This window comes from Pseudorca crassidens, chromosome 2, assembly GCF_039906515.1.
Source record: "Pseudorca crassidens isolate mPseCra1 chromosome 2, mPseCra1.hap1, whole genome shotgun sequence".
Classification (NCBI taxonomy): domain Eukaryota; kingdom Metazoa; phylum Chordata; class Mammalia; order Artiodactyla; family Delphinidae; genus Pseudorca; species Pseudorca crassidens.
The window spans coordinates 115,211,836-115,238,149 of record NC_090297.1 but is presented as its reverse complement, the minus strand read 5'-3'; the positions used below and the strand labels follow the sequence as shown (position 1 = coordinate 115,238,149).

The 26,314-nt window shown below is 49.2% G+C and overlaps 1 protein-coding gene across 5 annotated transcripts in view; it reads left to right on the top strand.

The window, feature by feature from the left end:
- The window catches only part of CFAP45 (cilia and flagella associated protein 45), a 41,132-nt gene extending 22,279 nt beyond the window's left edge, over positions 1–18,853 (top strand). For 4 of the 5 annotated variants that reach the window (XM_067728308.1, XM_067728307.1, XM_067728305.1 and 1 more), the window contains 9 exons: positions 1,498–1,642; positions 1,978–2,148; positions 3,879–4,057; positions 5,851–5,980; positions 9,688–9,834; positions 12,299–12,412; positions 13,006–13,199; positions 18,080–18,304; positions 18,652–18,853. In XM_067728308.1, the coding sequence (XP_067584409.1) occupies positions 1,498–1,642; positions 1,978–2,148; positions 3,879–4,057; positions 5,851–5,980; positions 9,688–9,834; positions 12,299–12,412; positions 13,006–13,199; positions 18,080–18,304; positions 18,652–18,730 (1,384 nt within the window). In that variant the 3' untranslated portion in view covers positions 18,731–18,853. The remainder of the gene's footprint in view (positions 1–1,497; positions 1,643–1,977; positions 2,149–3,878; positions 4,058–5,850; positions 5,981–9,687; positions 9,835–12,298; positions 12,413–13,005; positions 13,200–18,079; positions 18,305–18,651) is intronic. The other variant, XM_067728304.1, reaches the window with a different exon arrangement.
- The last annotated feature ends 7,461 nt before the right edge of the window (positions 18,854–26,314 follow it).

Genomic DNA, 26,314 nt, shown 5'->3' with positions numbered 1-26,314 from the left:
ACTCAGTGGTTTAGCTCTTGTGCTAGTGCTTCATTCTCCAAACCATTCTTCCTACTCTGGCTCCACTCACTAAAAACTTGAATTCCCAGAAAATGCAGCCTGTGTCACAAGCTGGGGAGGCTCGGCTGGGACACAGCTCCAGGAGCACTGTCTGGTCAGCTCTGGCATGAAATGGCCAGATGTGGTAGCAGCCCTACAGGTACTCCTGGGGCCCAAGAAATGTCTCCTTCTTGGACTGGTCCATTCCTAAAAAACACGTTGGAGGTGACTTGTCAGGGCTGCTGAGAGCAGCGTGAGATGCTGTCTCAGATTTAGATCATTTTTTGTTATTCCACATCCCAGATGTTTGGGGCCACGCCACCCAGTGAACCACAAGATCTTGGCTAAGCCTCAAGTCCACTCGCTCATTCGTCCACCTCCTGGACACCTCCCCTGCACCAGTTTTTTTTTTTTTTTTTGCAGTACGTGGGCCTCCCACTGTTGTGGCCTCTCCCGTTGCGGAGCACAGGCTCCGGACACACAGGCTCAGCGGCCATGGCTCACGGGCCCAGCCGCTCCCGGCATGTGGGATCTTCCCAGACCGGGGCACGAACCCATGTCCCCTGCAACGGCAGGCGGACTCTCAACCACTGCGCCACCAGGGAAGCCCCCCCGCACCAGTTTTATTGGAGGAAGTTTAACTTCCTGCCTCCTAGCCATGTACCTGTTAAATCGCCTCACCCAGAAGCATCTTTATCCCCACCCCTCTGCTCCATCTTTAATGTGTGTCATTTGTTTGTAATCTTTATAATTATCTATTGGTTTGTTGAATGTGCTGGGCAGCTAGAAAGGTCTATAGACATGTCTCTGACTATTGTTGATCAGAGAGTTTAATTAATATTTAGGTTTCAAAGCTTCTCTCTGGGCTGGATGCACAGGGATGCTTTTGTTTCTCACTGGCATCCACTTCATCCTTGTCTGGCATCCCCTTGCTCTTTGTATGTCATCCTTGAGGAATCATCTATTTTAAAAGTTCAATTCAACAACTTTATTATGAGTCCTCAGTCTGTGCCCAGCACTGTGCCAGACGCTGGGCTGCCTGTGGGGTTAAGACGGAGTCCGTATCCTGGAGGAGCTTGTGAGCCAGCAAGGGAAACAGAAGTTGCCCACAACACTGGCAGGGAGAGCAGAGGGAAGGAGGTGGTCTATGTATGTATACATGGGGGAGGGTCATACACGGCGACGCAGAGAAGGTAGCATATGAACCGGACTTTTTAGCAAAAGTCCTTAAACTGTCCCTTCTTTAGCCCGTGACGCTACTCCACCCTTGCCTGGGACCGCTTTTCCCCAGTGGACCCGTTGCGCAGTTGGCTGTCTCTCCTGCCCTTGCCCGAGTCCCTGCAGGCGGGTGGGCAGTGATGAGGGGCAGGGAAGAGAGCCGAGCAGCCTGCAGTGTGGTGCTGAGAGCTTGCCCTTCCCTCCCCTCCCCTCCCTAATTTTGTTCAATCCTTGTGTCAGCATCCCCACCAAGGACCCCTCCGGGGAGTCCCTTATCATGAGCCCTGAGGAGTTTGAGCGGATCAAATGGGCATCCCACGTGCTGACTAGAGAAGAACTCAAGGCCAGGGAGCAGGCCTTCAAGGAGGAGAAGGAAGCCATTGTGGTAGCTACCCCCGTCCCCCATCTATGCAGAGGGGGGTTGAAGAGAAGGGCTGGGGAGAGGCCGGCTTCCCACAAGACTGGGAGCTCTAGTTATGGGACCCTGAAATGGGGCGTGAACGTGCTAAAGAGGACGTGTTGTAGAATTAAGAGTGGGTGTGGGGAGGAACCGCAGGGCGGCGGGAAGGGTGAGGAAGCCAGGCTGAGAAACCCCTGGGCTCCGACAGTGCGGTGGGGTGAGGCGAAACTCATCTGGGGTCAACCGTGGCAGCCGGGCTAGTGCCCAGGGCACACAGCACAGGCAGTAACCCCCCACTAATCCCGACGTGGCTCCCATAGGACGCAGTGACCACACGCAAGAAGATCATGAAACAGAAGGAAATGGTTTGGAGGACCAGCAAGAAGCTCAACAATCTGGAGGAGGTGGCCAAGGACAGGGCCCAGAACCTCCTTCAGAGAGCCAGGCAGCTGCGGATGGAGCAGGAGGAGGAGCTGAAGGACGTGAGCAAGGTGAGCTCTCCCTTCTCCCTCCCTCCTCCTATCTCTCTTTCTCTCTCTCTTTTTGTTTTTTTAATTTAATTTATTTTTGGCTGCATTGGGTCTTCATTGCTGTGTGCAGGCTTTTCTCTAGTTGTGGTGCGCGGGCTTCTCATTGCAGTGTCTCCTCTTGTTGCAGAGCACGGGCTCTAGCCACCCAGGCTTCAGCAGTTGTGGCTCACGGGCTCTAGAGCGCAGGCTCAGTAGTTGTGGTGCACGGGCTTAGTTGCTCCACGGCATGTGGGATCTTCCCGGATCAGGGCTCGAACCCGTGTCCCCTGCATTGGCAGGTAGATTCTTAACCACCGCGCCCCACCAGGGAAGTTCTATCAAGCTTCCTTTTTTTTTTTTCTCCCCTTTGGCCGTGCCACACAGCTTGCGAGATCTTAGTTCCCTGACCAGGGATCAAATCCATGCCCCCTGCAGTGGAAGCACAGAGTCTTAACCACTGGACCGCCAGGGAAGTCCTCCCTCCTCTTATCTCTTATTCACACACCTGACAGCATGGGCTCCAGCTGGAGACAGGGTGCAGGGGTGAAAGGTCAGGGTCTGGCCTTGGCAGGGGAACGGGGTGGAGAGCTGCACTTGCCACGTGCCTGCTGTGTGACCTTCGGCAAGTCACTTGCCCTCCCTGAGCCTCACTTCAGTTGTAAAATGAGGGTGGTGAAACTACTTAGCAGAATTATTGGCAGGATTAAATATGTTAATATATGGGAGAGGCTTTGCGAACTGTGGGTCGATAAATGCATGTGAGGATGTTACTTGTATCTTTATCCGGCTAGTTCAATTCTGGCCACATATGGTGGTCCCAGGCAATTGGGTTCTTTTTGTCGTGTTCAAAGTGCTTCCCTTAGCTGAGAGCATAAAGACCAGAGGCTCATTGGGAATTCTATTGTGTAACTCAATTGCGTGTGGTTCACTTCCTGGCCAAATGAAAAATGCTGACTCCCCAGCCCCTTCATCTACGGTTTCTGTCTCTCAGGTAAATCTTCTCTACTTCCTTTTATTTTCCAAAGCTTTTACTTCATAGTTCTTATTGATGGCTCATGGTTTTTCATTCCGTTATGTGTCATGTTGGGCTCTTCTAGTTTAAAAATCTAGTGGCTTGGCCTCTGCAAGAATGTTTGTTTCCCCGAAGTGCAGAGCAGCGGGTCTTCACTTGGGGTTCATGGGTCTCTAAGGGGGGACCATGAACTTCTGAAGTTTTATGGAAATTTTGTGTGTACAGATGCAAATGAATTTTATGGAGGAGAAAGCCCATAGCTTTCATTATATTCCCAAAGCGTGATCCATGACCCCCCAAACACTAAGATCCAATACCCTGAAAGACGTTATTGTTTTTTTTTTGTTTGTTTGTTTGTTTTGCGGTACGCGGGCCTCTCACTGTCGTGGCCTTTCCCGTTGCGGAGCACAGGCTCCGGACGCGCAGGCTCAGCAGCCATGGCTCACGGGCCCAGCTGCTCCGCGGCATGTGGGATCCTCCCGGACCGGGGCACGAACCCGTGTCCCCCGCATCGGCAGGCAGACTCTCAACCACTGCGCCACCAGGGAAGCCCCGACACTATTGCTTTTCTGGGCTTGTGAGCACACTCAATAGGATTCTGCTCCCATTTCTCCCCGCTCCCACTTCCCTATCCCGGTGATGCATTCCCCCGCATCCTTACTCCCAGGCCTAGTACCACAGCTTTATTTCCCCTCCCCAGATCATCCTCAACGCTAAGTGCCACGCCATCCGGGATGCCCAGATTCTGGAGAAGCAGCTGATCCAAAAAGAGCTGGATGCAGAGGAGAAGCGGTTGGATCAGATGATGGAGGTGGAGCGGCAGAAATCCGTTCAGAGGCAGGAGGAGCTGCACAGAAAGAGGCGGGAAGAGAGCATCCGGTAAAGAGATGGCTTTGGCACCTTCCCCTCTTAGTCATTTCCATGTGTCTTTAGGTCCATATAGCCTTGCAAAGGGGGAAGACATGAGAAATGGTCATTATCCTCCTCTGTTATTATCTCAAAACCTTTATGGAGTGATTCAGAGAACCACAGAACTTCTTAAAACTTATTTCCAAGATCACAACAGGTGCTTCATAATCTGGCCCCAATTCAGCCTCATTTTGCACCATTTCCTGCCATCCATTCTATGAGGCTTTCCTTCATTTCCCCCAACATGCCAGGTCTTGACAAAAGCTCATGACTTTTGTTGTTCCCTCTCCTTTGAATACCCTTCTCTTTCCTTTCCCCCCGAAAAACGCGCTCTCTTCTTTTAGTATGTAGCTTTGCCGTCTCCTCCCCTGAGAAACCTCCCTCACTTCACCTGGCAGGCTTTAGGGCTCCCTTCTCTGGGTCCCGCCACACCCTCTTTATACTCTGGCGCACCCCTCCTTGCACTGTGGCTCCCTGACCCTCACCAGGCTGTATGCTCACTGAGGACAGGGTCCCTGTCTTATTCATTTCTGTAGCTTCTGGGCCTACCAGAGTGCTTGGACTGTAGTAGGTGCTTAATATATGTTAGAATGAATAAATTCAGTCCCCTTCATTCTGCAGGAAAGGACAAGTCCCAACGCAGGTAAATTATAGAATCATAGTATCCTGGATTTAGAACGCCAACTATATAATTGAAGAATTACCTCTATAAATAGTCCTTGTAAAAAAAATAGTCATTGCACCACACTGAGTGGCAGTTCTTTCTCCCCATCTGTATTCTGTTCTCATGTACCATTCATCTTTGTACTTCTAGTAGGTACCTGGCTCACTATAGCAGGCTCCCAATAAAAGTTTATTTCATGGCCAAGTGGCTCTTCATTTTTTGCATAAATAGTTCCAATGAAAGGAAAATCCCTGCCTTATCAGCAGCTCTAATGATTTGACCTGGTCCTTATGTTGAGTCTAAACCCGCTTCCATGTAACTCTTTTACTCATTGCTCTAGTGTATTTCATCTGGAGTCATTCAAGAGCTCTATCTTTATTTATTTATTTATTTATTTATTTATTTATTTATTTATTTGCGGTACGCGGGCCTCTCACTGTTGTGGCCTCTCCCGTTGCGGAGCACAGGCTCCGGACGCGCAGGCTCAGCGGCCATGGCTCACGGGCCCAGCTGCTCTGCGGCATGTGGGATCTTCCCGGACCGGGGCAGAAAGAGGGCAGGAAGGCTGGGAGAGTGGGAGAAGACACACTCCTTCTACGGGAAGGAGTACGAGATTGACATTCAGATAGAGCTCTTGGAATTCCCTGGTGGCGCAGTGGTTAAGAATCCTCCTGCCAATGCAGGGGACACGGGTTCGAGCCCTGGTCCGGAAAGATCCCACATGCCGCGGAGCAACTAAGCCCGTGAGCCACAACTACTGAAGCCCGCGTGCCTAGAGCCCGTGTTCTGCAACAAGAGAAAAGTACAATCTATGAAAGAAAAAAATCAATAAAGTGGACTGCATGAAATTAAAAAAAAAAAAAAAAAAAAGAAGAACGGTGAGCCCCAGAACCAGGAGTTCAGAAGGGAGAGGACCAACCTGCCAGGACCCTCTGGGGAAGGACTTTGGTCTGGGTTCGTGAAGCATAGCCATGTTTAGGGGGCACTTGTCACATTGTTCCTACGATGCCTCCCATCTTGGGGGTTATTTGGGTGGAGGTTAGAACAGAGAGACACAGACCCTTGGTTTCTAAGACACCGTGGCACTGTTTCTTCCCAGAGGAAGACGGCACATTGTGGAACAGATGGAAAAGAAGCAGGAGGAGCGATCGCTGCTTGCCGAGCAGCAGCAACAGGATAAGGAGCAGATACGGGCGTATATGGAGCAGCTCCAAGAGGAGGATCTAAGGGTAACAGGGCTGCACAGATAATGCCAAGTTCCACCGGCAACAGCAAAAAAGCCCTCCAACACTGGGGTCTGAGTGTGTGGGCTGACGTGCCGTCAGGCACACGCTCATTTCACATCCTCGTCACCATCAACTTTTTATTGCCTTATGAAACATTTGTTTGGCTGTGGAGTCATGCTGGGGGAGGAGCAGTGATTTGGACACCGTCCCTGCCTTACTGGGACTTGGGGTCCAGGACTGACATATCCGTGTGAATGGCCACATGAAGGAAAGATACGGCTACATGCTTTGCACAAATAAACATAGGGATGTTTTATTGTCTTCCCTCAATTACCTAGGGATATTATAGACTTCGTAGGTGAACAATAGCAGTGTCTTAGTTCTAGACTCGCTGCTGTTGCCTCATCCAAAGTACATTGCATCCCAGTGTCATTAATTGTGTTGAGGAGTCAAACCCTTTGTTCCTGTTAGCCTCAATAAAATTAGTAAGCATATCGTTGCAAAAGTAATGATGACACATCTGTTCAGACCAGGAAGATGTAAACAAATCTTCTTCTATTGGCTTCATCTGATCTGTTGCAGTGTACATAGGCCCCTGGCATAGTGAGGTACATGGCAAGCATTTGGGGCATTTATTCTTTTTTCCCCTCAATTTTTCACTTAAAAAAAATTTTATACACACAGACAAGTTGAAAGAACTGTACCACACCCATCAATGCTTCACCTAGATTTAGTGGTTGTTAATCTGCCTGAGTTGCTTGTCTCTTTTAGATGTATATACGTATTTTGATATTGTTAAACTGTTTGAAAGTAAGTTGCCAACGTCTTGACACTTTGCTGCTGAATGCTTCAGCCTGTATCTCTGAAGAAAGACATTTGCTTACAAGTCAACAACACCATTATCAACAAAATTAGAATCCAATGATTCTATAATATCATTTCATATTTACTCTACACTCAAATTTACTCAGTTGTTACAAAAATATATTTTCTTTCGTCCAAACCAGGATTCAGTCAAGGTTCACACATTGCATTCACTAAGTCTTTTAAGTCTATTTTGATCTAGAAGAGTTCCCTCACTCATTCATTCATTCATTCATTTTCATAGCACTGATACCTTGAAGCATCCAGGACATTTGACTTGAAGAATGTCCCACATTCTGATTTGTCTGATTGTTTCCTCATGGTACCATTTAACTTGTGGAACACATATTCTTTTATTGTTCTCCTCCTTCCCCATGTTTATGGGTGATTGAGTTGTCATCTCCCAGTGAATTTGATGGTGAGGAGCAACAGGGGGCCCTGAAGGATCTCATGGAGGGCCTTATAATTATGAGGGCTTCTCAAGCACTTGCCGTATGAGGGTCTGTGTGAGGGCTGGGAGGCTGATAACCAGATGGTCAGGGAAGATGAGGGGCAGGCAGCCTTGTGAACTGCATGAGAAGGGGAGCAACAGGGCCATGAAGACAGACAAGGCCTGGCCAAGCTCCTGGCTCAGGAGAGAGAGGGAAAGGGACAGGAAGGACAGGTCTGGGATAGATATGCAGGAAACTGGAAAATCCAAATTGACTGTGGGGAATGGGCATTGGTGGGTTCATTGAGAAAGTTCCAGGTGTCACTGAGTCAACACAATTACTCTGGTGTTAGGTCATTGTCCTTTTCCCGTCCTTCTAGGCACTCCCTAAGTCTCCAGGAAGTATCATTGGGCAGAGGTAGAAACCTCTGCCTCCCCAGCCTAGAACTGCATCATCTCCCGGTGATGCAAGGGCAGCTTTCCCCACCTTGCTAGCAAGATGGAGAGAATGAAGGGAGTTTTCTGGGGTTGCTTCACGATGGCTTCAAAGATGAGAAACGGGGGAAGTCCTTTGGTTTCTTGGAAATGAAATGAACCCACAAAAACAACAAACCAAAAAGTAAATAAATAGGCAAAGAAGTAAGTAAATATATGGTTATATGTATGTCATAGATCAGAAGTCAGCAGCTTTTCTAGCTTTGAGGGTCAGTGGGATTAAATACTGCCTGGGGTACCAATGGCACGTGTAAAACTGATGGGGAGAAGGTAGGAAGGAAAGGAAGAAAGGGAAAAGGGGAAAAAAGAGTGTGGGAGTTGGAGTGTCAGGAGGGGAACTGTGGCGTGAGCAAGGAGGCAGGTGCTTGGTGGGTGAGGGGATGCTGGCGGCCGTGACTCAGGCACCACGTGGACCTGGGGGGAGGCACACAGCACTGTGCTGGTCTGGTTCAGGAGGCTTCCTGGAGGAAAGAGCCCTGAACTGGGCAGTGAGCCAAGCTGGGGGAGGGTCAGCAGTGTTGCCTGGGATGCGTCAGGGCAGAAGCTGGGCTGAGGAGGAACTGGGAGGCCAGGTAGCGGTTAGTCTTTGAAGAAATGGAAGGAGCGGGAAGCAGTGTGGGAGGTGGGGTGAGTGGATGGGTAGGAGAGTTTGAAGCAAGGAGTCCAAGTTCGAGACGGTAGGGAGGCCACTGCCCAAGGTCCCAGTGCCCCTCCACATTGGGACCTGAGGGTGTGCTTAGAAGTGGTCTGATCACTGGGAGCTTTCAAAGGCTCAGGCTCATTCCTTAGAAGGGATCTTGTCACTCAGGGCGACTGGGACTCTGATGTCCATCACTCATTGTTTTTCTCGCTGAGGTTTTTTCTCTATCTCACTTGCCACTCACCTTGGCCCCCTCTTCCCTGCCTCATTATTGAGTATTTGCTGTTTCCCTCTCAGTATTGGGAAAGAGAAGAAGTGTTACACATGGTCCCTGTCCTCTGGCTGGGACAGAAGGAACACACAGGAAGCGAATGGGATACTCACGGCAACGTATGATTAAGTCCGAGGAGGTGTGGCACCATCTTAAGTGCAAAGGGAATTCAGAAATGCAGAGAGAATGAAAACTTGGGGCAATCAAGTAAGAGCTCCAGAGAAGATTGGAACTTTAGTTTGGACAGACCAGGTTCCAAAATTCTGGCTCTGGAGTTCATTAGCTGTACGGCCCTGGGCAAGTCGCTTAAACTCTGAGCCTCAGTTTTTCCACCTGTACAAGAAAGATAACAAGGACTACCTTTCAGGGTTTTTGGGGTACATTTAGGTGCTAGAGGTAGGTTATATAAAGTGTCTTATGAATAAAAAGTACTCAATTAGTGCAATACTCTATTTTTTTTTTAACATCTTTATTGGGGTATAATTGCTTTACAATGGTGTGTTAGTTTCTGCCCCATAACAAAGTGAATCAGTTATACATATACATATGTTCCCATATCTCTTCCCTCTTGCGTCTCCCTCCCTCCCAAATACTCTATTTTATCTATTTTAATCATCACTATTGAACAGAGACCAAAAGTTTGGGTTTGAATAGGGGAAGGAAATTGAAGGCAGGAGGAAAGCATAATGAACAAAGGATAGGATTTTGCCTGACATGGGGGAGACACTGAGTAGAATTTTAAGAGCCTCCACTTCCTGAGAGTCCATAGAGATCCACAGTGTCAGGGGCTGCCGCAAAGTCAAGGTGAATGAAGACTGCAAAGGGCCATTTGGCTGGAAGAGGTCATTGATGACCCTTGAAAGAACAGCTTTAATCAAGGGCAGTAACTGGAGTTAGACTTCAGAGTGTGCATCTCTCTCCCTGCCTCCATCTGTGTCTCTCCGTCCCACGAGGCCAGTATCTTTTGATCTTTCCCCTTCTACTCTGATGCTCTCTCCCTTCGGTGGCAGGACTTGGAACGAAGACACCAGCAAAAGCTGCAGATGCAGGCTGAGATCAAACGCATCAATGACGAAAACCAGAGGCAGAAAGCAGAGCTGCTGGCTCAGGAGAAGCTGGCAGACCAGATGGTGATGGAATTTACCAAGAAGAAGATGGTAGGGACCTGCTTACCGATGCCTGGGACTTCTGAGAAGGAATGGGGTGTCTGTCTCAGGGATATGCAGGCATGAGAACTAAGCTAACGCAACAGAAGATAGTTATGTCGTCATCCTAAAATTCATGTCCTTAGTTCAAGGGCCTGGCTTCTTTTTCTCTTCAACTTGGCCAGTCCCCTTGTTCATTACCAGAGAGTAGCCTGGAAAGGACACCCCAATTAGGGTATTATTGTCCTTGTTAACACCTTTGATTAGAAGTTGGGGTGAGGGTCAGGTGCAGGCAGGGAAGAAAATTAAAACTATTGGTGAAAGTAAAGTTTTCGTGGATTCCTCATGACCTGGATAATTATATCTTCAGTAATCAATCATGGGTCAGCTGCCCCATAAACTTCTTGTGAAAATTCCTGTATTGGGCATCCATCCTATACTGGATGCTAGGCTCAGAAAATAGAGCCTTCAACCACCACCCCCTGTAGTACTTATAAGAACAAATGCACCACGGAACAGGGAGCAATACCCTCGAACAGTTATAGGGAGATGCAGCTCATGAATGTCTGGACTCATTCTGGGGCAAGAATGAGTAATGTCATGGTTGGGGTCTGTGAGGAATGGAGGGCAAAAGAAAGCTTTTAGGCACGGTTTGGATGGAGTGAGCATGGATTTCTATAAGAAGAGAAGGAAAGACTTGAGGTGGCAGGAAAGTTATTCAACTCCTCATGCGTGAGTCCTGCCTTCCCTACTAGCTTTGAGGTTCCATGATGATACCATACTTCTCTATGGTAGGGATTCTTAATTATGGCCAGGGGGAGGGTGTGGGTGCAATTGGAAAAGGCATATTTGATATACCTCTATACTCCAAATGCAAACGAGAGAAAATGAAGCTCAGCAAAGCTCATTTATTGGCTGTGGCTTCCTTACTGGATGCCAGGGATATGCAGGCAACAGAGTGAGAACGCGAGACTGGGGACACGGGGATTCCAGCATAACAGCGATCACACAACTACCATTAATCAAGCACTTAGTCTGTACACAGGCTCTGTGCTAAGGGCTTTGTGTGTTGTCTTATCTAGTCGTTACAACCACCTTGTGAAGCTAGTCATTGACTGATTGAACAGATCCTGAATGCTTCAATGTGTGTCCAGTATCAGACAGGCTGAATGTACCTAGAGTAATGCTATGTACAACGTATGGAACTCAGCAACTGTTTCCCTGAATGGGCGAAGGTGGCGATCATAAGCCAATCACGTGTAGGAATTGGTGAACAGTTTCACTGGCTGCAGCAGAGAGTCTCTGGTGGTTGTGATGGGAAACGAGGTAGCGAGATGATGGAGAGCTGAGAACGGTTGTTGGGAATGCCTTGGACCTTGAGCAGAGCTGCAAGTGTGGAACGATGAGGAATTGCCATTGATTTCTGAGCGGGAGAAGAATAGGTCTTGTCTTCGTACATGAAAATGTCATTGGCAGGAGAACCTGGGAGAGGCAGGAAACTGGCAAAGGGATCGGGCACTTGGGCATGCCCACAGCCCACCAGAAGAATCCAAGTGTATCACAAGCCCTTCCCTGACCTCACAGTGGTCTCTGTTCTTACAGCCGGGGCTGCCGCTTTAGAGCTAAAGGCAGAGATTGGTGGTGGAAGCCTCCAGAGTTCCCTGCCCTGGTATCTAGGGCAACGTGGAGCAGAGAGACCAGCTTGACACATAGCCAGCTGTGCACAGCTCACACGCTGACAACTCATTGGGTGCACAGAAGTCTAGAAAGGTGGAACGAGGCTAAGGAACATTCTTTGTGGGATGATCACATTTCCACCCAACCTAAGCCATTATTAGTCTTATGACTAACCAAGAATCATAGTTGGGAAGCTGTGTATGGAAAGCTTTTAGGGATATGTCTGCTTTTTCAGAGAAGTGGCAAAGGGAGCTAATTTTGATAGTTCATTCCTTAGGTATCTGCTAACCCCTGGGGGGCCGCACATCGCACGGTTGGCCATTTGCCCAAAAGGACTAATGAGATAACTTCCACCTCCTGTACTTTACAAGACAGGCAGGAAGCCACAGTTGTTATTTCTAGAAACTTGGCCCAGCAGCCTTGCAACTTGGAAATTGTGCAGTAGCAGAGAGAGCATGAAGGCTGGGCTCACCTGCATTTGAATCTGTTTGGTAGTTTACTAGCTGTGCCATCTTAGACAGGACCCTTGAATTCTATGAACATCAGTTTCTTTATAATATCAGTCTAATGAGATGTTGTGAGGACCATCTGGGATATTACAGGAGAAGGCATTTTGTAAGCAACGAAGCATCTTACAAATGCTGATTAGTTTCATGTCAATGCATTGCTAGTCATTTTGCCCTACCTTAAAAGGAGTCAGGAAGGGGTAGAGGGGATATTGAATAGACAAGGGTCTCAGTTTCTCTCTGCAAGCCTGGGGCAATGGGAGCCACGCTGTGACGCCTTTTCTTCCTGGCAGGCTCGAGAAGCAGAGTTTGAGGCTGAGCAGGAGAGAATCCGGAGGGAGAAAGAGAAGGAGATCGCCCGCCTGAGGGCAATGCAGGAGAAGGCCCAGGATTACCAGGCAGAGCAGGTACCTATTCAGTCTCAGCTTCTCTCGGCCTCTCCCATCCCCTTAACTGTTCCTCTGACAGCCTGTAGAATGGTCTCAAGGGTGAGGGTATAGAAGAGAGGATGAAAGTTATCTCGACTTCAGTAGCTGGAGGACGGAGAGATGGGCCTGCTTCCAAGCCCACGGCAAGCAAGGATCGAGAAGTGTATTACGTGCTTAAGGTCCAAGAGAAAGACTTTGGCTGCCACATAAAGAACTTTCAACCTTAACTAACCACTGAAATGTGTCACCAGAGGAAACTGTGCCATCTCCATCATTAGCAGTCATTAAAGTTAGAAGCGATCGCAGGACAGCCGGGAGGTGTTTCAGGTATAGGGAGAGAACTGGAATGAGCTGGGGGTGGGGGAAGGACAAGATGACCCCTCAGGGTATCTTCTGACCTGAAAGTTCTATGACAGGATTCCCTTTATTCTTTCCTAGCATAACCCTGCTGCTAGAGAAATTCGGGGGGCTTCTCAAAGCAAGCTGGGGCAGAGTCCGAAGTAGGTGTCTTCGTAAAGGGACCTGAGGTTACTCTGCATCCTCACTGGTCTCCCCGCCCTCTCCTTTCCCAGGATGCCTTGCGGGCCAAACGCAACCAGGAGGTTGCCGACAGAGAGTGGCGCAGAAAGGAAAAGGAAAACGCACAGAAGAAGATGGAAACTGAGGCCAGACTGCGGAAAAGTCGGCAAGAACAGGTGGCTTTCAAGGAGCACGCTCTGGCCGTTCAGGTGCAACGGGACCGGGATGAGTTCGAGAGGATTCTTCGGTAAGAGGAGCTGGGAACCTCAGCTTCCCTTCCTGGTACTGTGGCAGGGATGGTCCGTACTGGGTGGAGAGGCAGTTTCTGGCATGTCCACGGACAGATGTGCATCCACCTTGACCAGGTTGGTGGGGTCATTCTAACTAGATGGATAATTGAAATATTTCAAAGACACTTGAGGCAAGAATTTTATTAAAGAATTGGAAAATAGCACCTACCTGGAAGTGATTAAGGAATTGGTTATTATAGGGATTATTTCCCCGGGAGCATTAAAAGTGTAAGTAATGGTATAAATCTGGTCTCTTCTGCCCTCCCCACCTCCATGTCCCTCGACAAGTTTGGGCTGAAACTGCAGCAGGGGAGGTTGAAGAGAGAGGGAGAGAAGAACTCACACACTCAGGGTTGCAAGTCATCAGAGCAGGGCTTTGAGGGAGGTCTTTTGACAGATATGTACTAAGCACGTAAAGTCTCTGTGTTGGATGCTATGGGAGATATTAGAGATGAATAAAGCACCATTCTTGCCCATTCATCTAAGAAGGATGTTAGAGACTCGTATTTGGATGGGCTTCACCTGTATTTCTCCATCTTTCTGGCCTTGTCAGCTCTTTATCCTTTTATTTTTGTTCTCTATGTTGGCTTAGTTATAATTCCAACACAGAAGTGGAAGTTAAGTGTTCACATCTCTCACTGTCTGTCTCCCTTCTCCTACCCCAAAGCAGTGAGCAGTCTCAGTAGTTCTACTTTCTACCAGTTAGATCTTCCACCACCAGACCTGGCCCCTGGGACGTTCTACTGGCTCTAAGTGTTCTGGCCTAACTGGGAAAGACTCTCTTCTTGCTCTGGTCCAGACTCTATAACATCAAAAAATTTTTTAAAGGAAACAAACAAGGGAATTCCCTGGCTGTCCAGTGGTTAGGACTCGGCACTTTCACTGCCAGGCCCATTTTCGATCCCTGGTTGGGGAACTAAGATCCTGCATGCTGTGCAGTGTAGCCATTAAAAAATAATAAAATTTAAAAAATAATAATAAAATAGGAAATAAACCAAACAAAATTTTAATTAGGGTGGAGGGCTACAAAAATTACAGAAGTTATGCTCAGATAAGTAGAGATTGAGTGATGCAGCCTATCTTTCTTTTTTTTTTATACAGCAAGTTCTTATTAGTTATCCATTTTATACATATTAGTGTATATATGTCAATCCCAATCTCCCTATTCATCACACCACCACCCCACCCCTCTGCCACTTTCCCCCCTTGGTGTCTGTACGTTTGTTCTCTACGTCTGTGTCTCAATTTCTGCCCTGCAAATCAGTTCATCTGTACCATTTTTCTAGGTTCCACATATATAAATTAATATACAATACTTGTTTTTCTCTTTCGGACTTACTTCACTCTGTGTGACAGTCTCTAGATCTATCCATGTCTCTACAAATGACCCAAGTTCGTTCCTTTTTATGGCTGAGTAATATTCCATTGTATATATGTACCACATCTTCTTTATCCATTCATCTGTTGATGGACATTTAGGTTGCTTCCATGACCTGGCTATTGTAAATAGTGCTGCAATGAACATTGTGTCTTTTTGAATTATGGTTTTCTCTGGGTGTATGCCCAGTAGTGGGATTGCTAGGTCATATGGTAATTCTATTTTTAGTTATTTAAGGAACCTCCATACTGTTCTCCATAGTGGCTGTATCAATTTACATTCCCACCGACAGGGCAAGAGGGTTCCCTTTTCCCCACACCCTCTCCAGCATTTGTTGTTTGTAGATTTTCTGATGATGCCCATTCTAACTGGTGTGAGGTGATACCTCACTGTAGTTTTGATTTACATTTCTCTAATAATTAGTGATGTTGAGCAGCTTTTCACGTGCCTCTTCACCATCTGTATGTCTTCTTTGGAGAAATGTCTGTTTAGGTCTTCTGCCCATTTTTGGATTGGGTTTTTTTTTTTTAATATTGAGCTGCATGAACTGTTTATATATTTTGGAGATTAATCCTTTGTCCGTTGATTTGTTTGCAGATATTTTCTCCCATTCTGAGGGTTGTCTTTTCGTCTTGTTTGTAGTTTCCATTGCTGTGCAAAAATTTTTAAGTTTCATTATGTCCCACTTGTTTATTTTTGTTTTTATTTCCATTACTCTAGGAGGTGGATCAAAAAAGATCTTACTGTGATTTATGTCAAAAAGTGTTCTTCCTATGTTTTCCTCTAAGAGTTTTATAGTGTCCAGTCTTACATTTAGGTCTCTAATCCATTTTGAGTTTATTTTTGTGTGTGGTATTAGGGAGTGTTCTAATTTCATTCTTTTACATGTAGCTGTCCAGTTTTCCCAGCACCACTTACTGAAGAGACTGTCTTTTCTCCATTGTATATCCTTGCCTCCTTTGTCATAGATTAGTTGACCATAGGTGTGCAGGTTTATCTCTGGGCTTTCCATCCTGTTCCATTGATCTATATTTCTGTTTTTGTGTCAGTACTACATTGTCTTGATTACTGTAGCTTTGTAGTATAGTCTGAAGTCAGGGAGTCTGATTCCTCCAGCTGTGTTTTTTTCCCTCAAGACCACTTTGGCTATTCGGGGTCTTTTGTGTCTCTGTACAAATTTTAAGATTTTTTTGTTCTAGTTCTGTAAAAAATGCCATTGGTAGTTTGATAGGGATTGCATTGAATCTGTAGATTGCTTTGGGTAGTAGAGTCATTTTCACAATATTGATTCTTCCAATACAAGAACATGGTATATCTCTCCATCTGTCTGTAACATCTTTAATTTCTTTCATCAGTGTCTTATAGTTTTCTGCATACAGGTCTTTTGTTTCCTTAGGTAGGCTTATTCCTAGATATTTTATTCTTTTTGTTGCAATGGTAAATGGGAGTGTTTTCTTAATTTCTCTTTCAGATTTTTCATCATTAGTGTATAGGAATGCAAGAGATTTCTGTGCATTAATTTTGTATCCTGCAACTTTACCAAATTCATTCATTAGCTCTAGTAGTTTTCTAGTGGTGTCTTTAGGATTCTCTATGTATAGTATCATGTCGTCTGCAAACAGTGACAGTTTTACTTCTTCTTTTCCAATTTGAATTCCTTTTATTTCTTTTTCTTCTCTGATTGCCATGGCTAGGACTTCCAAAACTATGTTGAATAACAGTGGTGAGAGTGGACATCCTTGTCTTGTTCCTGATCTTAGAGGAAATGGTTTCAGTTTTTCACCATTGAGAATGATGTTGCCAGCCCTAGCTTTAAGTTCAATTTCACCTTTTTCTAGGTTAGCATCTGGACCTAGGGTCTCCAGGGCCATGTGACCACCACAGTGGGCATCTCCAAGTGCTAGGAGCATCTCTTCCATGGCCAGCATTCCAACTTTTCCTACTTCAAGAGCATGGCCTCCTCTATGGCCTATATATGGACTTCCTGCTTCTGGACAGAGGGATGCCTTTAACTGTCAGCCTGTTGACTAAGCAGAAATAGCTGACCTTCCCTACCCAATGGTTCTTAGAAATGCCTGGAAGCTTTCAAAGAGTACTGGCGCCCAGGAGCCAACTCCAGAGATTCTCATTTAACTGGTCTGGGGTGAGGCCCAGGCATCAGTAGTTTTGAAAGCCCCAAGATGATTGTAATGCAGCCAGCCTCCAGGATCCCTGCCCCAGCCCTGTGAAATTACCAGGCCCTTCCCCGTTTAGATTTCCAATTGCCTGCCACCCCAGGGGCTCTCTAGTGACACATACAGATTCCCCATTTCCACCCTGTTTCACATAATGTGAAACAATAAAAAACTGTTCTCTATATAGGAAAACAATGGCAAGGCAAGGAGGAGAATCTTTCTGCTTTCATAGATGTGTCCGAGCAGTGGGGATTTGGTGTATAAGTACAGAGGGGCAAGGAAGTCAGCAGTTTTCTTCTGATAAACCTGGAAGGTATAGAATTTTAGGAGGTGTCTACATGTAAAAGAGCTGCTGAGCACCGAGAGGACATGCCATGCATGGTGGAGCTTGGAAGATAGCTAGAGGGAAATGAGTCTGTGAAGTGGTGCTTTTGGTTGGGGTATGAGTGACCCCAGCTGAGACGTCCTGGTCTAAGGTGATTTTAAATTTAGCTTTTGTTTTTGATTACATTGAGGAAGAAAGGAGGAGTTAGCTCAGGATGGCCTATGACTGCATTTCCTCTGAGATGTGAATACATTTCATTTGAGTTTTTTTTTCTGGGAACATCTGGCCTACATTAGCCGTTTTCCTTCTGATGTCAGGGTTCGTGAAGTTTTCTTGTGGAAGCGGCTCCTGAGAGTAGTAAGAAAAATCAGAGATAACAGGCTAAGTTCCTTCTTCTTCCAGCAACTAAGAACCAGCATTGCAGAGTTTACAACTTCTTTGAACCTCCTAAACATCCTCTTTGTTGGTTTTGTTAATGTCATTATTATTGTTAGTGGAAAGGAAGGAAGAGAGAGAGAAAGAAAGCTATCTCAGAACAAGCTGGAGAGGAGTTAGGCATCGTTATAGGAGAGAAGAGTGGGAACAATAGCTTCCAGTGGGTGACATCCTGGCTGTAGGGCCAGCTACAAAATTTGCAGGGCTCAGTGAAAAATGAGAATGTGGAGCCCTTTGTTCAACAATTAAGAATTTCAGAACAGTGACAGCAGAGCCTTAGCTCCGGGCCCAAGCGTTGGGCCCTTCTAAACATGCCCGTGGCATAGAGTCACACGCCATGAACCCGGGCCTGGCTGGGATCAGCCTTTGGGGCTGATCTCTGAGCCACAGAAGAGAAGGGCCTGAGTGTGGAGGGCCTTGGTCTCTGCAGCGTGTCCTAGGAGGAGCCTACCCAGCAGCTGCCCCAAAGACTTCCCTGGGCTGGGACAGCTCAGCCTAGCCCATTCGACCGTGTCCCTCCTCTAGGGCTCAGAGAGAGCAGATTGAAAAGCAGCAGCTGGAGGAGGAGAAAAAGGCCAGGGGGCGCTTACAGTATGCCAATGAGCTCCAGCGCCAGGTGCGGGAGAACCAGCAGAAGCAGCTGCAGGACCGGATCGCCACCTTCGAGGAAGGCCGGCGCCTCAAAGAGGAGGCCCAGAAGTGGCGTGAGCGCATTGAAGGCATCAAGAAGAAAAAGATAGAGGAGCTGAGGTGTGCCGGCATCCCTTCCTGCCCAGCTCCTCTCCTCTTCCCCAGGGATTAAGGGAATGAAGGGATGGTGACAGGGGTGTGGAGAGGGCCTGACTCCAGGCCCACATGGGCTGTGGCCCTCTGAAGGGGGCTCCTGGAGAAAGTTCTGGGATGGGGTCTTCCTGGCTCTCTGGGAACTCCTTGGCGGGATGCTGGAGGCTTGACAGGGATGTGTTTGGGGGACCAGGGTTGGGGTACACGTCCCAAGGTTCTGTAAATGCCTGCTTCTGCTGCCTCCTCTTTGGTCTCCTTCTCTATCCCTACCCGTTACACCCTTTCCACCCCTTACACCTGTGTTTCTCCTGCAGAGCCACCGGCCTTCCTGAGAAGTACTGCACTGAAGCTGAGCGCAAAGCTAACATCCAACCCGACACCTCTGTGGACTGAGGGTGCCTCTCGGCCCCTCGGGATGCCTTCAGCGGGCAGCTTCCTCCCAGGCTCTCGGTGTCCATAACTGCAGCTAATCTAGATACTTCTGAGTTACAGATTAAATCTATTCTACTTCTCTAAGGAACAGTCCAGCTTTCTTGCTGCGGGGATGTGGCTGCCACGGGCACTGAACGAGGAGCAAAATTGGTTACGGGAGCCCCAGGTTGTGGGCCGTATGATGCTCAGAGGCAGAGAATGGAAGGATTCTCTCACGGTCAGCCCTCCCGAGCCAGATGGTCCCTTTGTCCTGGTGTCTCCTGGCTTTTCTGTGACTCTCTGGGATGCTGTCATCATGTCCACTTTCAGCTCAGTCTTATCTCTGTCCCCATTCCACGCCCAGCTCAGAGGCACTTTAGGGCAAGGAGCTAGAGATGCTCTCTCAGGGTGGGGCTGGGGCAAGGGCTGGGTTGGGCGGTGCTGGGGAAGGAGGTGTCAGAGCTCTTACCAGTTTCGCGCCTGTGACCCAGATCATGAATGTGGAGAGGGTGATGTTTGAACCTGTGGCTCACGCTCCTGTCTCAACCCTCTCATGCCAGAGCCCTTTCAATGCCAGGCAGTGTCACAACATAGGCACCCACTCCATCCTCCATCGGGGCATGACGAGGGCCCAACGTCTCACGCTGCCAGCCTGGTCCCCTCGCCCAAACACAGCCCCCCGCCCCACTCAAGTGGCCGGCTCTCCTTAGTCCACCTCTCTCCAACAAGTGAGGCTCCCCAAAGCTTTATCCCCAAAGATAAAGATCTGTGTTCGCTGGCCTCGCTTTTCCCCCAGATATTCTTCATTCATTCATTTACTCATCCAGGTACCTCTGAGTGCCTACCATGTGCTGGGTACATTCTAGTGAAGTCAGTTCTCAGTGAATCAGCAGACCTGTTTCCATCTCCACAGAAGCTTCTCATCTGTGTCAGTCAGTCTGCTCTTGCTTCCCACTGCCCCCGTGCTGCTTCCCACAAAATTTCTTGTAGCTTTAGAAGGGTCTCCCCCTATTTGGAAGGACCTGGAGGATCTGGAGGAGGCTGTGTGCTAGCTTTCCGGGATGAAGCCATTTCCCCCATTTTTGTATGCCTTTGAGGGGAGAGGGCCTCCGTCCGGCTCCCATCACTATGGCAGCCTCCTTCCCTCTCGGTTTCATTTCTCAAATCCAGAGCCGAGTCTTGTCTCCTTCGGTGGGTCCTGCACTAAGAGGAGGCAGAAGATAGCTGCTGGGTGCGTCCCCAGTGTTTACAATGCCAGGTTACAAGGACCTCCGGCAAGAGTCCTCTTTTCACAGGGCCCAGGGAGAGTGGGCAAGCTGCTTCCTGTGCTTCCTCTGCCTCAGGACAACTGCAGCTTCCCCAGGCACCTTCCTCACCTTCCCCACCACAGAAGACTGCAGCCCCCTTTTCCCCCAAACCAGGTGGGCAGCCCCACCAGCTGCTAGGGGAAGAGGCTTTCTCACCTTCCCTGCTCCATACCCCTAAGCGCATACCTCCTACCTAAAGAAGTTAATCCCTTCCTCCCTAGGGGTCTTGGGAAGATGTGGTACCCAGCCTGGGATGGGAGAGAAGACATGGCAATGCCACTGAGGCAGCTGGCATACTTGCTTAGGTTCTCTCTAAGCATTCCTATTGCACGATTAAGAATACCTGCAGGGACCGAAGAGTGAGACTTGACTTGTTTCAGGGGACCCTCTTCCCAGGAAAGTCAGAAAGGACCTCAGGCGCCTGGAGCTTGCCCAGCTCGCTACTGATCTCTTCTATCTCGGGGCTGAGAGGAACAAGCTCCCTTGGAGTACGGGCCAAGAAGTGGACCTCCCCCCAGCTGCCCCCACCTGCCCTGCTCAGGAACAACCAGCCTCAGACTTGTTGCTAGAGGTTGGACTTTTGGGTGGGCAGTGTTTTCTCCTAGGGATGGCTTCAACTTTCCCTCCTAGGGCTCAAGGGTAAAAATAAACTCTGTGCACCCCTCCAAGCTGCTGAATCATCTTCGGGGTATCTAGGAAGCTGCGAGATTCCAAGCTGTAGAGCAGCGCTGGGGAAATCTGGAGATAAGTAAGAAGTGCTGTTTAGTGCATTGTCTCTGTTGATGTAAGGATATTAGAAGCTTGAAAAAAAAAAAAAAAAAAAAAAGGGCCCAAGCTACTAACTTTGTCGTATGTGTACCTCATTGACTTCCCAGCTCCCTTCCCAGTTCCTTGGGTCTTCCGGTCCTTTCAATGACAGACTGGGCTGGTGCAGCCTGGTCTATCCAGTGGCTGGGTGCCACCTTGGAGCACTGAGTCAGGTCTGCAGGCAGCTGCCTCCTGGGAATGTATGTCCCAGCTCCTGGCTGGGCTCCATGCTCTCCCTGCCCATGTGTACGTGTTGCCTGAGTCACGGGGCTTGGAGGCGGTCTCAGAACCTTTGCACCTGCTGCAGAAGCAGCACCAGTTGGGCATGACTCAGCAGCCCACCCTGGTGGGCCAGCCAGGCTGTCCCTGACTCAGTGGGGGCCTGGGATGTCCTCCAATACCCCTGAAAGCCTCAACATCCCTGTCAATGACTCGGGCCCCCCGCTGGGCATTAACTGGTTTCAGTAGAATCTCTCTGATTAAGCTCGAATGAAAGGGGCTCAGGAGAGTTCAAAGCCAATCAGGGCTTCTGGGGTGAGGAAGAGTGGCAGCTGTTGAGGTGACAGTGGAGGGGAGATGCTTTAGTCTCAGACAAGAAGTCTGGGTGTTGAGGCCATGGAGCGCCTCACTGTTTTCTCACTCATCCGACCCCACTGCTGCTTCTGGGGAGCTTGGGGCCTCGGAGAGGACTGCTGGGGAGGGGATGGGTCACTCCAGACCAGAGGTCTCTCCCCAATTCTAGGCTGCCGCCAAGGTGACCTGCCCCCCTTTTCCTCCCCCTCCCACACTCTGAGAGATATCCTGGCAAATCACACCAAGGTTACCCGGAAGAAGCTCATGTCCAACATCACAGAAGTCTAGAGTCCCAGAAAGGGCTAAGTTATTCTTGATTTGACTGGCTTTAAATAGCTTAGACTTTCCCTCTGCCTTAGCTCCCAAAGCTTCCAGACTCCCAGCTCTGCGTTTCTTCCTGCATTTTCCATGTCCTCTTGGGAGCGGGGTAGTCATCACCTCCCTGCCCTTTGATGACTTTGACGAAGTCAAAGCCACACCCAAACATACACGGTTCAGGATGATCAATCTTAGCCGCCTAGTCTATCCTGAGGGTCTGGCTCTGACCCCAGTGAGCACTCAGGAGGTCCCAGAGGTTCAGTTCTCAAGGATCTTCCCTCCTCAGTCCAAAAATACCCATCAGCTGTCTATCCTGACTTCACTCTCTTCTCTGCTGTGTCTGGCAGGGCCCTGGTTTATTTTTCAAGGACTGAGATACTCTTCCGGTCACCTCTCTCCACTCTCAGTCCTGCCCGACACATCCTTAGTTATCCTTCAGATCGCCGTTTAAAGGTCATTTCCACCAGGCCAGGGGGGTCTTGCCAAATATCACCATAGCTCAGCAGCCTGTGACGAGGGGTTGGTGCCCCTTCCCTCGTCTGTCTCCCCCTCCAGACTGGGTGCTCTAGAAGATAGAGTCTTGTTAGCCGCTGCTTCCCCAGGGCCTAGCACAAGGCCCCGTTGGTTTGTTGAATGACTGAAGGATATGGTTGATCTCAGCCAGGTGCAATACCTTTTATCTTCAGGGTCTCTTAATTCTTCTTCAGGGATTCGCATACTCTTTAAAAGCAAATTCTTCTTTCCTCCACTGTTCCCTTGATAACAGTTCAGTTTATAACATTTAATCAGCCGCCCTCTGCTAAGATGCTTTGCTGATAAAGTAGGTTAGGCCACTCCTTTTAGGGATGGGAACCATTTCAGGGCTGTTTGCTCCTAGGAGTCTGGGTCAGCTCCAGGATATCATCACCCGCTGAGAGAGAGCTCGGCATATCCAGGCTCCCTCCTAGGGTCCCCCTTCTTCTGAAGTGGACCAGCAGGAATCACTGAGGCTTGGGAAGCCTAAGAAAAGACCCAGGGAATCCCTGGGTCTCACGTGTCAGAAGCTCTGTCCACTAGCCTTGATCTGGGCCTCAGTCCTTAAACCCCAATCCCACTCCTGAAACTGAACCCCACACGTGGATCTTGTCTTTCTCTCTCCAGCTCACTGTAACCCTTCGTCGTCTCAACGCAATTGCTCCCATCACACCACCTGTACCACCTCTAAGCTCCACTACTCTTGTCATCCAAACCAGGGCCTCACCTGGGGGTTCTCCAACCCCAAACCTTCGCTGAGAGCTGGTGGAAGGGCAGCAGCTGCTGGGGCTCCCTGACTTCTCTGTGACTGTGTGTGCCCTGTGCCTCTGTCTGTCCTCTCTAAGCATGGCATCGTCAATCCCATGGCCCTCCTACTCCTAGACCATTTCCTCTGAGGTTTTCTCTACATGGCCACTCCAAGGGCTGCTTCTCACTCCATGGATGTTGCAGGTGTGAGCCTGGGTCTACAGGGGGACTTGGGAGAGGGGCTCGGGAGCCTGCTGACTCTGTGTGTGAGGGCTTAGAAAGGGTCAAGCTGCAGATCCAGGGCCCTGGAGGGGAAATGGGGAGCTTGAACCTGAGCCTGGGAGGCCTGGGGAGAGGGGTTGGGGGTAGGTCCAGGCAGGTGAGGGGAGAGCCTACAGGCGTTGTGCAGAGTTGCTGTGAAGGGCACTTTGGAGGAAGAGTAGACGGGCCACATCCTTGGCCTGTCCCTCCCCGCGATGTTCTGGGGTTGGGCTGTACATCCTCTCAGAAGCAATCTCTGGGCTTCTCTGGGTCCTTATCTCACCTCTTCTCTCTGCTTCTGTACCTCTGTTCACTCCTTTCCAAGCTTCTGTCTTTGTGTTTCTGCTTCTGCCTTAGAACAGACGCTAATACAACCCAATCTTGGGGGGTTATGCAGAAAAGAGGGGCCATTCTGCCCCCCCGGGGAGCTATGGATTACTCAGGGAAAAGCAAGGGGCCCTTTTGGAAATTGGTGTGCTGGGACCCTGACTGTAGCCTGGGCCCTCTGCCTCCTGTCTCTCTCTCAGCCTCTCGTTGGGCCATTTGGATGGCACATGTGTTTCTCTGCTCCTTTTCTAACCACTGCCTCTCCCAATCTCTTTCTCCCTGGGGGCACAGAGGCAATCCCAATAGTCTCCGAGATCTGTCCAGACCTTTATGGGACCTGAAAAGGAAGTGGATGGGGCAATGGGATGTTTGGGGCTGAGACTGGTGGGGAAGAAGAGAGGGAGGAGTTGGGGGCGGTGACCTCCCAGGAATGGGCCCTCTTCCTCTGCTGAGGATGAAGCCCACAGAGTAATGTGAGCTGTGGGCTGGTCCCAGGGGAGGGGCCATGGGCTGGACTTGTGCTATGAAAACTGAGCTGATGCCCCAGTGCCCTCACTCCAACACTGCCCCCTCAAAACCCTTGCAAGGGTCAGGGCACAGGGCAGGAATGCTGACAGTTTCTTTAACGGTCCCCAGATTGCAAGGAGGTGGCAATTAGACGTAGGTGGATCAAAGGAGAGCAACAACGTGCCCTGCCTTTTGAGGCTTTGAGGGGCCCCTGTATGGAGCCCTCAAAAATGGCTGTTCTTCCGAGAGCATCTAGGCCCTCAGTCTTTCCCAACTCCCGTCTCCTAGACTCCAAAACCAGGACTCCCTTCCTCCCTAGTAAAACTGCCTCTGATGGACCCCATCTTCCAATTCAATGTGGTTTCAGAGCCCCACTCACTGCTGTACGTTCCTGCATCCCCTCCCCAAATATCCTTCTGGGAGCTTGACCAGGTGGTGAGCTTAGGTCGTGGAGCAGAATTTCAGAGGTTCCATTTGTTGTGGGATTCAGTTGCTTCATACCTCTGAGATGGGCTCATGTGTATCTGGAACTCTTGCCAAAATCTTGGGACCCCAATCAACACGTGCCATTGGTATTCTCCCAGAGCAAAGGGATGAAAATTCTAACCAAACTTCGATTTAGTGAACGGAGGCTAAGGTCTTTCTATATCATAAATAAAACCTAAGTTTTGATCCCCATGAATCCTCTGTCCATAAAACTTTAACCCAAGTTCTAACCCTAACCACAGCCTATTCTAACTCAAATCCCAAACTAAAGTCTAACACAGTTATAAATCCAATCCTAAATCAATCTCCCCAGCCTTCAGTTTAGCTCTAAATGTATTCCCAGGAAAAACTCGCAATGAAGCTAAAACACTATTCCTTATCATAACAGGAATCCCAGCCATAAACCGTAGCCTCAATTCTAGCGGTTGTTCTAGGCTTAATCTCAGTGTTAACTCTCATCCCAACCTCAAATCTGACCTCAACCTTACGCATCATTCCACCTAACTAATGCCAACCTTAATCCCAGCTCCAGGCTTCACTCCAACTCTAACATCAGCTAAAATCCAGAACCCAGTTAAACTCCAGCCTTATACTTCAGAGTAATGGAATCACGAACTCACTCCTCTCTTTTCAGACTCCCTCTTCCTGGTCCCACCTGTTCACCCCTGCACCCATCACTGACTTTCCCCATGGGTGGGTCTGGTAACACACAGGGTCACCATGCCCTTTTCTTGGTGTACTCTGGATTGAGAGTCAGGACGCCTGCATACCCCCCACTTAGGCCCCAGCAGCATCACCTGTGCTGAATCCTCATGTTTCTCCAGGCTTCTGTTTCCCCATCTGTGAAGTGGGGATAATGATCCCTGCTCTCCAGAGTGCGCAGGGCAACCCCATAATCCTCAAAATAAATTAGGAAATAAGGATCTTCACTGTGTACATTTTGTGGGTCCCAGAGCACCCTGTTATTGTTGGGAGTGCAGCTGGGGGGCTGGAATGCAGAGATGCATGGAGTCCTTGTGCTTCCTTATTGTTCTGTCTTATTTTTTCCCGGGGGTGGGCCCTGGCAGCATCCTGAGCCCCCCCACCCTTCTTGTGCATCTGTCAGCGACGAGGGCAGGCCCTTGATTCCTTTGAGAGGGCTGAGCTGTTGAACAAGGCAACTCATGACCAGACCCCTACCACTGTTTATGGGGCAGTCCTGGAATCCAGGGGAGGCCCAAGGCCTGTTCTGGGACCCCCTGGACCAATGAGCAAGGGCTGGCCCTCCATCTTCTCCCTCTGCCCAGCAGGACCTCCCCACCCCAGCTCCAACCTGCCCAGAACTGTGATGGCTTAGTCACCTGATGCCAGTCCAGGTTCTGAGGTTCTTGGTTTCCCTTCCTGTGCATAGAAGCCAGGGCACCAAGCGATTCCTAAAAGAGGGGCACGTAGAGGGGCTTGGCGCTCCTCAACAAAGATGCAAGGACACATCCTGGTGAGGGGTATACGGGCACTCGGGCACACCCCTTTCCTGGCCCTCCTGGCGCTATTCTTCCTGTCCACTCACCTCACTCACTCCACACACCCTGGTCCCTCTCCTCTCAGGCCTCACTGAACTGGTTTTAGATCTGTGTGGGAGATGGGGGTCTGGATCCCCTGTAACACCCCCAGATCCCAGGGATCCCCTGCACCTGGAGGTGACCTCACGTCAGGTATGGGTGGGGGGCACAGCTACAGAGGG